The 13,373-nt window shown below is 38.6% G+C and overlaps 2 protein-coding genes across 7 annotated transcripts in view; one reads left to right on the plus strand and one right to left on the minus strand.

Annotated features, from left to right (window-relative positions):
• The window catches only part of STK26 (serine/threonine kinase 26), a 52,213-nt gene extending 48,781 nt beyond the window's left edge, over window positions 1–3,432 (plus strand). For 4 of the 5 annotated variants that reach the window (XM_003272616.4, XM_003272614.4, XM_030807080.1 and 1 more), the window contains 3 exons: window positions 309–371; window positions 453–589; window positions 1,629–3,432. In XM_003272616.4, coding sequence (XP_003272664.1) covers window positions 309–371; window positions 453–589; window positions 1,629–1,653 — 225 coding nt within the window. In that variant the 3' untranslated portion in view covers window positions 1,654–3,432. The remainder of the gene's footprint in view (window positions 1–308; window positions 372–452; window positions 590–1,628) is intronic. The other variant, XM_003272615.4, reaches the window with a different exon arrangement.
• Window positions 3,433–4,475: 1,043 nt separating this feature from the next.
• FRMD7 (FERM domain containing 7) overlaps window positions 4,476–13,373 on the minus strand; it is a 50,543-nt gene continuing 41,645 nt past the window's right edge. The window contains exons 6-12 of one of the 2 annotated variants that reach the window (XM_012499071.2): window positions 13,208–13,322; window positions 12,869–13,016; window positions 11,798–11,893; window positions 9,669–9,832; window positions 7,678–7,746; window positions 7,486–7,561; window positions 4,476–6,446 (exon numbers count right to left, since the gene is read on the minus strand). In XM_012499071.2, the coding sequence (XP_012354525.1) occupies window positions 5,355–6,446; window positions 7,486–7,561; window positions 7,678–7,746; window positions 9,669–9,832; window positions 11,798–11,893; window positions 12,869–13,016; window positions 13,208–13,322 (1,760 nt within the window). In that variant the 3' untranslated portion in view covers window positions 4,476–5,354. The remainder of the gene's footprint in view (window positions 6,447–7,485; window positions 7,562–7,677; window positions 7,747–9,668; window positions 9,833–11,797; window positions 11,894–12,868; window positions 13,017–13,207; window positions 13,323–13,373) is intronic. The other variant, XM_003272619.2, reaches the window with a different exon arrangement.

Here is a 13,373-nt window from a genome sequence, read left to right on the forward strand (position 1 = left end):
TCATTAGTTTTGAGCTAATTAAGAAAAGTTAATAGAAGTTATTTAAGTGGCCATATTGGTATTTTTTTAAGTGCATTTCACCTGGAGATACATAAGCCCAGGGAATCACAGGTATCTATTGTACTCCCAGAAGTTAGAGGACTTCTGGATGATAAATGGGAATGAATGATAGGAAGAAAGCTTAGAGACTTGCCTTGCATACAATCTTTTGTTTTCAGTGGGGGATTCAAATTAGTTCGTATTTGTTAAAGAATAAGAAAATCATGACACTTAATTTCACGTGTATAATCTATATTATTTGTTCAAAGGAGCAAGATCTTGTGCAAACCCTGAGTTGTTTGTCTATGATAATCACACCTGCATTTGCTGAAGTAAGTACAGATTAATTAGCCTTGGATATCTGTTTTAAGTAGTATAATATTTTAAATGTTTTAACTATTACTCTTTCTCAGCTTAAACAGCAGGACGAGAATAACGCTAGCAGGAATCAGGCGATTGAAGAACTCGAGAAAAGTATTGCGGTGGCTGAAGCCACCTGTCCCGGCATCACAGATAAAATGGTGAAGAAACTAATTGAAAAATTTCAAAAGTAAGTTGGAAATGTCATTTTAAAAATTATTTTGCATTTTCTGTTGTATGTTAATTTATGATGCAATGTAATTCCTTTGATTCAACCATTCCAATTATTCCTAACAAAGTCACCTTTTAATACATAGTTGTATACTTAAAAATAGTTTTTGTTTGTTGTCTATCTTAAACATTAGCTTTTGGAATGATTATCTTTAGGCATGACAAGGTAGTTTTCCACTGCATGAAATGACCTATTTTTCTTTCTCCACTAGTAAGAGTATAGACAAAAGGTCACTGAGCATATTCTCATTTGAGCTCTTATTAATATAATTGTGGAATGCTTTCTTTCTTGCCACTACCCTCAGAATTGAACAAAACACCACTAGTTGCATAGTTTCCAGTGCTAAAGTGCCTACGTTTGACCTCCATATGAAAAGTTAAGGAAAAGGTAGAGGGACTCAATCCAGACCAAAAAAGGGCTCTTATGTTCAACTTCAGTTTCTATGTTGTCTCTTGAAATATTCATTTGATTTTTTTGCATTCAAAAAAGTTCTTACATTTAATTTTTTAAAAAATTTTCAACAAGACTTTTGTATGCATGCACACATATACACTTCTTAGCTCAAGCAAGCTATAAGGTGATACTGATTTTAGCCTTGACCCTGCTATATCTCTTCTCCGTGCATCTTTATATTTCTTTGTGTTTGTGATGCCACTGGGATCGAGATGGAACAAACTCTGTGACCTGTGAAATCACACACTCTCAAAGATCTTTCTATCTGATAAGGCTCACTTGTGCTCTCAAACCTAACCCCCTCTTAAAATCCTTATATTTTAATGAAAACCTCCCATTTGAAAACAAATCAATCGGAAGTTGTGAAATCAGATGCAGAAGGGATTTTTTAACTTGTTTATATTTTAACATCTACATGATGAGATTCAATAGAAACAATGTATCCCTTTTGTGGAATCAGTTTCTTCATTGCAGAGTTCATACAAAGGAGAAATATAAACATGCATAGTTGTACATTGGTTTAAATTTTTAAAAAATTTTATAGGTGTTCAGCAGACGAATCCCCCTAAGAAACTTATTATTGGCTTCTGTTTCTTATGGACCCAGAGAGCCCCACCAAACCTACGTCAAGATTAACAATGCTTAACCCATGAGCTCCATGTGCCTTTTGGATCTTTGCAACACTGAAGATTTGGAAGAAGCTATTAAACTATTTTGTGATGGTGTTTATCATTTTATATTTTGAAAGGATTATTTTGTAAGGAATAACTTTTAATACTATAGTTTCACCTGTATTCTAGTAAATGTCGAGACACCGTTTTGCTTTTAAGTATTCCTATTTCTTAAGTTACTAGGATGAATACCTTTCACATTTTGATCTTTAATTGACTCTACAGTCATTGAAACATACAGGTCTTTCAAAGTCATTCTCAATATTCAGCTTTTGTAAATTATCAAGCTTCAAAAAGCTTTTTTTTTTAAAAAACATGCATATTCTAGAAATGACTATTGGTGGGGAGGTGTAAATAAGTCATACCTTCTTAAAACAGAAAATTTTAGTAAAGTCTTTTAAATGAAACCTGTAAAAGTATTGACTCTTCTACCAAGTTGGTATGATATTCCAGGCAGCTCAATGATTATCACATTTGAGACCCTGTGTTTGAAGCATTTACAGACAATGTACAGCAACAGAGGTACCTCTTGGTGTATAGTATTTACATTCTCTTTCAGGTAGAAGAGGCAATTTTACCCTTATTTAACATGGTTAGAAATTTAAAGCAAGATCATTTACCCAAGGATAGGTGTTTGGTAATGTTGGAGGAGTTAGTCTGGCTTCATGTTTTACATCTTCAACTAAAATCCCATACTATCTGCTTGGATTTGGAGAGCCAAAAAATAAAGCTGATTGTCATGTGATTAAATACCTGATCAACAGGTATGAATATAACTTAAACCAGCATATTTTTGCCTTGGTAATGAATTGTCCTATAAACTATTTATATATTTTTGTTCTTCATAATTATCACTAATAAGCATCAGTTTGTTGTTTTTAAAAGGATATTTAAGTGAGCATTTTCTAGTTCATATGAAAATAACCATAGTACAGGATGATTTCTGTCCACACAAAGGTTAAGTTAGATTGCACAGTTAATTTTCACTTATATTTATGGTACTATTATGTGGGTGATGCCTTTTTCTTTTAAGCCCAGTACATATATTATGCCTGCCTAAGTTCTGAACTGGGGCTCTATTTCAGTAGTTGTAGAATTATTGATATTTAGTTTTGGTAGTTAATGTTTAATTGTTTGGATCTGCACAGTTTGGTTTTTGCACAGAAGTCATTTAAAAAAATCTGAGTAATTGTCAAATATTAAAAGAAAGATATTCTTCCTGTAGGGAATACAGTTTTTAGTCAAAGTGGCCATTACATCCTCTTTTTAATTTACGTAATATAGATACTTGAGAAAGTTGTTGTGGTGTTGTATGCCAAGAAAATTCTTTTCATTGGTGCCTATATTGTAACAATTATTTTTAATGCATTGTATTTTGAAGTAATGGTTCAGTTAAATTTTTCACCTGCTGTGTAACTGAAACGCAATTACAGTATATAATCTGTAGAAGTCTGGAGATAATTTTGCAACTCATGTTATGGGTTAAATGAATATTTTTGTAAAAGTAAAAGCAACAAATTTATAAATTGATTATTTGAAACTTTACAACACAATTGCATCCCAAATACAAATTGTATTGCTTATTCATTATAGCTATTCGTCCTGTAATCTGTTTCTAGGTGAAGCATACTCCAGTGTCTTGGGGGTTTTGAAAATAAATATTTAAATTTCACAGTCCTCAATGTTTGTTTTCCTTGAGATGGGGGTGTGGTATGGGACTTCAAGGACTCCTTTGTCCTTTATTGTTCAAACACTAAAATCGAAATTTCTGTTGGAAACCAGAAGATACTTTTCACATTTCATTAAGCATTAATTATAGCTACAGTGAACATCTGTCCTGATTTCTAGGCCTCCTGTCTTGACCAAATTATTAATAAAGTCCCCTTTCACTTGAAAGTGTCCTGGGTTGAACAATAAATTATATGGTCACCCTGATTATTATATTATTAAAAGATCATATACAGATATAAACTTAGTAAAGATTTTTAGAAATTGATATGAGAAATAGCATTAACCTAAAGGAGTTTAAGTTTTTCCTAGAGAAGAGATTGAGGGTGAACATAACATAGCATTAAGGATCTATGGTATTAATATGTATTAATATATTAGTATATTAATTATATAATATTCTAATATTATACTGTTATATTATTAAGCCCAGGTGATTGGGTTTCAAGATATTCTTATTATTAGATAGCTATTCTAGACTTGTGAGTTACTGGATATGAGTCCAGAAGCAGACAAAGTGCTAGGATGGAGGAAAGGGGTGGGATGAAGTATATTAAAAGGGATTTTTCTGATGTAAAGTTTAGGAGAGTGAGGAAGCTATTCCATTAGTTTTTTCTCCTTTAAGTTATATATAAAAAATAGCTTGCCTATAGAATTGCCTCCTTTCTTTGAAGTTAGTAGTAACATTATCTTGTAAATATGTTGGACTTTAAAATCAAACAAAATAAACTTCTCAAATAGAATGCTATACCTTCTAGGAGGACCATTAGAGAAATTCTGAATGGGTCAAAAATGGAATTTTGGTTCATTAACTCACCCTGGTGTTAGTACCATCCTTTTTTGTTTCAGCTACCCTTCAATTCTACTACTTTTCCTCTCCCTGGCCATACATTTTCACTTGCCTCCTTCCTTTTCCTTGTTCTGTAACTGTCCCTTTCCTCAGTAATAGGCCAGAACCAATCACTTCTGAAATTGATTAAAACAAAAGGAAGAACATAGTTATAATTTATTTTTTAATTACCTGGATTTTCCATCACACTTTATTACAATAACATTCATTTCCTGGCCTGCATACATGCAAGAAACTATGACAAAAAATAAATTCTGGCAGGAAATATTAGATAAACAAACTGACCTGATGATGTTTCTCTTTTACTAGATATAGTAGATAGTTAAGAATATAGAAGTTATAAGTAAAACAACATGATATTTTTATCAGGTTTATGTCTGGCTCTAGAAATTGATTTAATTCATGAATTTCCTAGATTTAGAATTCTGCCAAGTCTTAGATTAATTCTAAACCTGTATTCTCTTGAGAGGATCTATGCCACCACCTCCTTCCTGAGGCTGTAGGAGGGCCATGCTCCGCTTTTATGTGTTATAAAAATGGAAGTCTTTAGCATATTACAAGACCATTTCTACTGGGCCCCACACAAATAGTAAAGACTGAAATATTTGTTCAGTGTTGTTTAAGAGCACAAAGATCAACACAGTCACAATCTACTAAATCACTAAATGCCATTAGAAGCCAATTCCATATGCCAACCCATACTGTCACCATTCTTCAGCATTGAAGAGCCTGACCTTCACTCACAATGTCCCTATAAGGAAGTATGCAGTGGAGATGACAAATACCTACCTCGCCTTGCCACAGTGCTGGTGAGGAGAGGGCATGTTCTAAAGTCCCTTCAGAGGTAATGGAAGAGTGAAACTCAACAGCTGGATCTTTCATAAGGTAGGCATCCAAAATGAGATTTCCTTAATACCAATGAATATGTAGTAACCAAGAAAATGGTTTCTACAACTTTCATTACTTTCTGCCTAAGTCGGTAACAGGGAACTGGCTTAGAAATGTCCATAGGTTCACACTTTTAAGCTAAAAAGTAATTAAATGGTTTTAGTGAAGTCCTGTCTTCAGTTGGTGTGTTGAAATAAGCATCTTCATCTTCTTCATCTAACTGTAGACTACCAGAAGACAGGCGGATTCTGGCCATGGGTGACCTTATTTCTTTGCCATACAAAGCATAGTACTCTGGTTTAAGAATCTCTGATTCAGAATCACTGGATTCACTAGCTACATACCTTTCTGCTGTACTTTGATCCATTAGAACTGCTGGCAACTCCTGCCCTGCAAACATATCCGTAAACAGGTCTGCTTTATGACTGAGAGCAGGACAAGGCCCTAAAGGTCTAAATTCTGACCCAAAAGGAAAACGAGTAGTTTTCATGTCTGATTGGCTCTGGGACCTTTTAGGGGTTGGCTCTTGAATGTTATATACAAATGCATCTTCCAAATTTGGGTCTTCCTCTTCTAGACCTACATTGATGTTGCTCCTACCGCTAGTCCTGGCTATAGCTTCTTGGAGTCCTTGCAGGTCTTGCTGAAAGCTCTTCATTCTGATATTCCTTGGGCTTCTTTTGGCTGGCTTCATTGCAGTGGGCTCTGCATAGCTATCTGGACTTGTCCGTTCCTCTGCTCTGATTGGGGACCGTCTGGGCACCTGGGGTGGCTTGTCCACATAAAAAAAGACCTGGGGAGGCATAATACCAACCCGCTGATCTGTACAAGGAATATAGGGCACATCCGTGTAAGTTAGCTGCTTTGCTGGACTCACTTTGCTTGTGAGGCCAGAAGATATGCTCATGTGATTACCAGCAAACTTACAGCTTGTTTGGAAGGAGCTTAGAGGACTCCTCTCCGAAAACATGTCTCTGGGATCAGGGTTAGGATTGAACTCAGTGTTAAAGACAGGGTCCATATAAATGTAAGGGAAAGAGGAACTGCTTTGGGACTGATGTAGCAATGTGGGATCCGCCTCTGGTTTGGAATGCGCCAGCTCAGTTGCAAATGTCACCTCCACTGCAGAGTTCCTCCTCCTACTCTCTAGCACCGGCTCAGATGCGTGCACTCCATTCACATTTTGGTAGTAGCCACCACCATATGCTAGTCTCAAATCTTCCACCTTGACAGAAAAGACACATTGGTGAAAGAAGGAAAAGGCCATTTGGTTAGGGCTGGGGGAGAGATCTAAAATAGCCTCAAAGTTTGAAAGGTAGTTTTTCATAAAGTCATTTAACAAGATCCATGTTCCATTCTAGGGTAGATAAATATATAAAGAAAGGGTAATAACTTCTACTACATCCCAGTGCATGTGTTAAAAAGTACATGTGACACTATTCTTTCTCAATGCCATCCTACTTCCAGACTCTGAGTGTATATACTACAAGCAGTTTGGTTTAATAGCTATATTAGTGAACCAGGAGTCCTGCCTGTTAGTCCTGGCTCTGTCTCTGATTTGCTGTGTGACCTTAGACAAGTCTCCTAACCTTGCTGCTCCAGCCTCCTCCCTATTTTCTGTAAAATGGTGGGAGGAGGGCTATGAATGCTATGAGAGGTTCATATACTAAATGGCTCCTTTCATCATTATGCTTCTGATGCCTTTTGGATAAAAACTGCCAGTGACTTGAAGCCATGAGGGTTTATGAGACCTATAATTATTTTTTTAGGGAGAGTAAAAGAAAAATAATTCACAATTTTCATACTAAAAATGTCAAAGGAAGCCATCGTCTCACAGTTCCAAGGGAACAACACTTTGTCCTTAAGTTACAAAATTACACAGGAAAAATACTCTAAAACTTTAACCCAAGACCTTATACCTTCCTCTACACTTTAAGATTTTCATAGGTAAAAAGATAGAGCTTTCAGTTTTGAAAATTCAAAGCCATTTGGATCTGCATTTTGCAAGATGTTAGCAACACAGGTTGCAATCTGAAGATGTGCCAGTTCTCTCCAGTCTATAAGGTACACACCAGTGGTAGTTTACTAAATGGTCTTCTATTGGCAGGAAAGACCGAGCTGACAGACCTCCCCAGGAAGCTAACCTACTCGAACAGAGTAACCTTTTTACACACTGGGATTCTGGCAGAATCAATTCTTGGAAGCATTTGAAATTTGCACAAATTACATTTATCTAAAGAAGTAGAAATTTTCAGAAACCTTACTTGTTTTGACACATCAGAGAGGAGGTCTGGTGAGGACCTGCACTGTCGTTCATGGTACTGAGATGGGTAATGTTTCCTGAAATCCCCAAGCAGAGAAGTCATTGAAATGACCTTCATGTGAATACCAGGATACATAGAAATCTCCAAATTCAACATAAAATCAACACGAGCAAGAGAAACAAAATCATGTACCTTTCAAATGGCAAGCTCTTCAGCCTCCCTTTTCTCCCATATTCCAAAAGTTGCCTTTGGGTTCGTCCACTATCATAAGGAACAATAAAAATCCTTAGTTCTAGCCATAAACCAATAGGCTACTAAAACTTGAAAGCCTCGTTTATTGTTGAAATCAAAAGACTAGATGAATGACATATGTCATGAATCTTTGACCATCACAATGATAATACTCACTTATTCAAGGACCAGGCAGAGAACAACCTCAACTACTCAGAATGCAAGTATTTTTTAAAGGCCTCTGAACAGGGTTATATAACAGCTAAAAACTGTGGGCTTTAAAAATAATATACCTGGTCTGGGCATGGTGGCTCACACCTTAATCCCAGCCCTTTGGGAGGCTGAGGCAGGAGGATGACTCGAGCCCAGGAGTTTGAGACCAGCCTGGGCAACACAGTGAGACCTCATCTCTACAAAAATAATAAAAATTACCCGGGCATGGTAGTGCATGCCTGTAGTCCCAACCACTTGGGAGGCTGAGGTGGGAGGATTGCTTGAGCCCGGGAGGCAAGGCTGCAGTGAGCAGAGATCATGCCACTGCACTCCAGCCTGGGCAACACAGCGAGATCCTGTCTCAAATAATAATAACAACAATATATTTTCCTTTAAAGCCTTTTCCTCTACCTCCAAATCGGAGTCAACTGACTGATTTTCCATACTACTTTGAATGAGGTTATTTATCTGGTTTCCCAGTCCACAGCAGAAGAAAAGCAGCTAAATGAACAGTAGAAGAGGATTGTTCTAGTCAGGCATACGCTAGCAAAGAAAGTCAGATCACGACCGGGAGAAACATAAAAATCAAAAAGATCACAAGAATTAGCCAGGCACCATGACTCACGCCTGTAATTCGAGCACTATGGGAGGCCAAGGCGGGTGGATTACAAGGTCAGGGGTTCAAGACCAGCCTGGCCAAGATGGTGAAACCTCGTCTCTACCAAAAATACAAGAATTAGCCAGGTGTGGTGGCCCGCCCCTGTAATTCCAGCTACTTGGGAGGCTAAGGCAGAGAATTGCTTGAACCTGGGAGGCGGAGGTTGCAGTGAGCCGAGATCGCGCCACTGCACTCCAGCCTGGGTGACAGAGCAAGACTCCATCTCAAAAACAAAACAAAACAAAGAAACACAAGAATAATAAAGTCTAAAAAGTCTGGACCATTTATCACCTAAGTACAGGGCCTTAACATGCGTCCCCTGCCCTGAGGCCATTATTGCACTACAGCTGCCTGCAAAAGATCATATGTGATGTTTATAATAACTCAGGTCATTAAGAAAAGGGCAAAATATGCTCAGTATCATCTACTGAGAAAGATTCAATCAGAAATATGTAAGTTTTAACAGATCTTAATTTTTACTGGGGTAGGATACCACTCTTTGAAAAAAATCCTTTATGGGGAAGCTTTTAATCAGAATTTTGTACCTAGCTAAAAGTTTTGAAAACTTCCTCCAACTAATTCCTAGGCCGACGTATTCAAGTAAAGACAAGATCTTAACCCAACCTTGCTTCGATTCCTCCAAAGTGTGACCTGTAGTGAGGATTCTCTAGTGGCATATTGTTCAATCTTCTAAATCTCTTATCCCCTCCAGTGCTTTCTCATGCTAGCTTTTACAACCCAAAGGAGGCTGTTGAGTTTTTTCTTTCTATGGTTTGCATATAAGTTAAATATAAGAGAAACAATGGGTTTATAGAACATGTATTCTCAAACTGCACACATCCGCCCATCCTTGCTGAGACTCTGATCCTACCCCTTAGGTAAGGTGCCCCCCTCTTCCTCCTTCCTAGTTAGGAAACATTGACTTAATGTGTCATACAGAAAATGAGCAGGAAAGGGTGCAATCTTTGATGTGATCAAAATGGATTCTTTGTTGCTTCTAGAATGTGAACTCCTCCTAAGCCTCCTGTGTTATTGAAAAGAAGCAGTGTTAGCAGTTTGCCTATGTGCATTGTTTAATTACCTGTAGCGGAAACTGGAACCCTTGCTGCAGAGTAGGGTTTTGGGCTTTGATTTGGGCTCTTCCGAAAGCCTAAAGAAAGCATGGTACTCCACACAAGTCTTCCAGAAAGCTTTGCAGGCATCTCGGCTGGCCATGGTGAACTCCAAGGTATCCTTGCACAACACCTGTATAAACCAATTTCCATCAAGTAAAACATCCTTCAAGAATATCAAAGACCTTCAAATCCCAATGCCTTCCAAACTATTGCTCCATTGGCCCATGCAGCTTCTGATTTTCCACTTGGCTCCCTGTAGGTTTCACACCTACTGAAACCTAATGATTGGCAACCTTGCGAGGAATAGACAGGGCCACTGCTCACAAACAGAGCCTTCTCTAAGAAGCAAATATTGCTTTGCACACTCCCCTCACCTTAAATACCTTTTTTACTCACTCTTCTCTGCCAGAAACATTTTTATGAAGTTGTAAATTTGATTAAAATCATGTCAAAGGGCATCTTTTCAAGGTGAGGAGAAGTTATAAATGACCAACAGGAAACAGGAGGGAGGAGATTTCCTTATAGATGGAAGGGTTTATAAGATGATTACATGTACATAAGTCTGTTGTTTTCTTGAGACAAGGTGTCACTCTGTTGCCCAGGCTGAAGTGCAGTGACATGATCATCACTCACTATAACCTCGAACTCCTGGGCTCAAGCAATCTTCCTGACTCAGCCTCCTGAATAGCTAGAACTACAGGCATGTGCCACCATACCTGCCTAATTTCTTTGTATTTTTTTTGAGATGGGATCTTGCTATGTTGCCCAGGTTGGTTTCAAACTCCTGAACTCAAGTGATTCTTCCACGTCAACCTCTTAAAGCACTGGGATTATGAATGCGAGCCACCACACTCAGCCCATGAGTCTTTTTAGTGTAACAGTTAGAAACACTTTTTCCTCTATAGGTTGTCTTGTTGTACAATGCTCTATATTGCTTATCTAGCATATTCTAATCTTGGCTTTCTATACCTAAAGTTCGAGTTTTCCCCATCTCCTGACACTATATGTACCCCTCACATGGCATGTTTGCAGCCCTGTTTTCAGCAGCCCCATCAACCCACTGCACTGACCCCACTTCTCTCATTCCTTTCCAGGTTCCTGCATGTAACCTCTGGGGCTCTCCATGAGTTTTACACTGAATCCAGTTTCTTGAACTGCTCAGTGAACACTTTTCTATAAGGTCAAGATGCAGAGAATAAAATCCAAACTGCTGGATCTTCAGTAGGTCAAAAATTAGTTGATACACACTTTTTATTTTCTTTATGGTCATAAGAAAATTCCTTTCTAGACTAAGTGGCTCATGCCTGGTAACGTCAGCACTTTGGGAGGCCAAGGTAAGAGGATCACTTGAGGCCAGGAGTTCGAGACCAGCCTGGGCAACATAGTGAGACCTTGTCTCTACAAAATATGTTTTAAAAATTAGCGAAGTGTGGTGGCGCATGCCTGTAGTCCTAGCTACTCAAAAGGCTGAGGGGGGAGGATCACTTGAGCCCAGGTCCTTGAGGCTGATCTGAGCTATATGTCACCACTTCACTTCGGTGTGGGCAACAGTGTGACTCTATCTCTAGAACAGAAAAAGAAGATCATTTCTAGTACCTTTGTCTCACCCTTTACTATGCAACCTTGCCCAATAATTGTCTATTTTGCTTACGTGTATACCTGACTCCCACATCCTGTATGTTTTTGGCATATACTAGGTGTTTAATAATTTTTGCTTAAGGAAAGTAATTGAAGATACTTTATAAAATGGAACAGATAACATCAAATGAATGTGTTCTTAGTCCTAGATCTGGTCACTCCCATTTGACTTATCAAGTCCCTAAAAAACAGTTTCCAGGGAGACTTGCCTTTCAGCCCAGTTGCTCCATTTTCCTATTACTTTGTTAATTCTAAACTGCCAATCAGATTTCTTAGTGTTTTGCCTTTAGTAAAAAATGATGAAAACTCTGGTTGATTTCTTTAAAGGCAAAAGAAAAGGCACACCATCACTCAGGGCCAGCCGACTTTTACCATTTATATTCAAACGATTTGCAGAAACAACCAAAAACATTCCCAGTGAACAGAAAGTAAAGGAATTTATTAGAAAGCTACTTACCAAGATATTGGCATGAAGTTTGATGAGAAAATGCTTTCTCTTAAAACTCAACTTGCGGATTTTAGCCCAGTTAAAAGTATTGATCTTTGTATTTCCCTATAATGAAAAATGTGGCAGATTTCAGAATGTATTAACAAGAGTTGGTTTGTAAGACAGTGCAAACCTGACAGAAAATGCACTTAATGAGAGGGACCACCCTTGACCCATCTCTTGCACAGCTTGATCCTGCTGCACTGGGTAGGAGCTGTGGTCAAAGAAGGCATTTCAGGTGGGATACAAGGATGCTCTGGAATGCAAGCAAGAAGGGGTATGCCTAGGGAAGTTTTCTAGCCAGCACAGGGAGATCACAAGAGGAAAGGATTACCACAATAGCTTTTCTAATCTCGCCCCTTTCCCATGTTTCCCGATTCATCTGCTAAAAACAATGTCCTCTTTCTCCTGACACCCCAATAGCTCAAACACCTTCAATAGCTCCTCACTGCCCACATCACATCATGGCCATATCTCACTGCCTCATCTATATTGAATATATAACCTTTGTTCCCACTAATTCCAAAACACCCTTTCATCTAACTTTATACCTCTCTCCTGCAGTCTCCTCATTTTCCTTGCCCACAATGCCTTCCACATAGTCAAGCCTTCTTGCCAGCTCTGACAGACCCTTCTCTAGGCTATTCTGTTTAATTACTGCAGCCTATACCCATTTCCAACTCCTCTAAACTCCCTTGGCTTTCCTGGTCGTCCCAACCAGCTTTGCTTTTTTGCTAGTTTGTTGTTTGTTCAACAGGTAATCTATTCACGTGGTCTGAAAATCAGAGGTATACAAAAAGATATATATATAGAAAGAAGTCTCACTCCCACCACTGTCACCCCTATTTCTGTCCCCATCTATCCATTCCCTACAGTTAACTATGTTTATTAGTTTGTCATGTATACTTTTCATGCAACTACAAGTAAATACGATTGACCATTTCCCTTTCTGGCTGGTGATAACACAGGGGTGAGATCACCTTGGGAAAGGACACCCAAGTTTGAGCCAAGCTGAAGGGCTTGAAAGGAAAGAGATTTTACCCGTAACACCAGTACTCCCATGTGAGCAACAGCCAGGTGAATCTGCATCCCTTCACCATCACTGGCAGGGTGAGGCCTGATGCCATACATATCCAGCTTCCTTGCTATGTCCAGTAGCAGAATGTCAGATTCAGCTGGGCTCCTGCCACTGAAAGGGGAAAGAATTTATGAGCCTAATAAATGCCTCAAGAATGACATTTCCACCCTCAGAGCTCCACGAGGAGCTCAGCATTTCATGGAGCCTGAAACTTCTCAGGTTTAAGGACTTGCTCTTAAGAGTCTGTCCCCAACTTTAGTGTTCTCTACTGGGGGAAGCAGGTGCCAGTTGAAAGTACTTACATGTGTTTCTGATGAAAGTGCATGATCTTGCCCTCTAAACAGTCTTGGTTTGGTAAGTACCGAGTTTGTGCCAGATGCTTCCTATCTGTTTCTTCATGAAAGTCTCCAAGTTCTGCTGCATGACAGGAAAAAGACATTTTTCACATTACCTGTGAGGAACTTAGCA

Source organism: Nomascus leucogenys, chromosome X (genome assembly GCF_006542625.1).
Source record: "Nomascus leucogenys isolate Asia chromosome X, Asia_NLE_v1, whole genome shotgun sequence".
Classification (NCBI taxonomy): Eukaryota; Metazoa; Chordata; class Mammalia; order Primates; family Hylobatidae; genus Nomascus; species Nomascus leucogenys.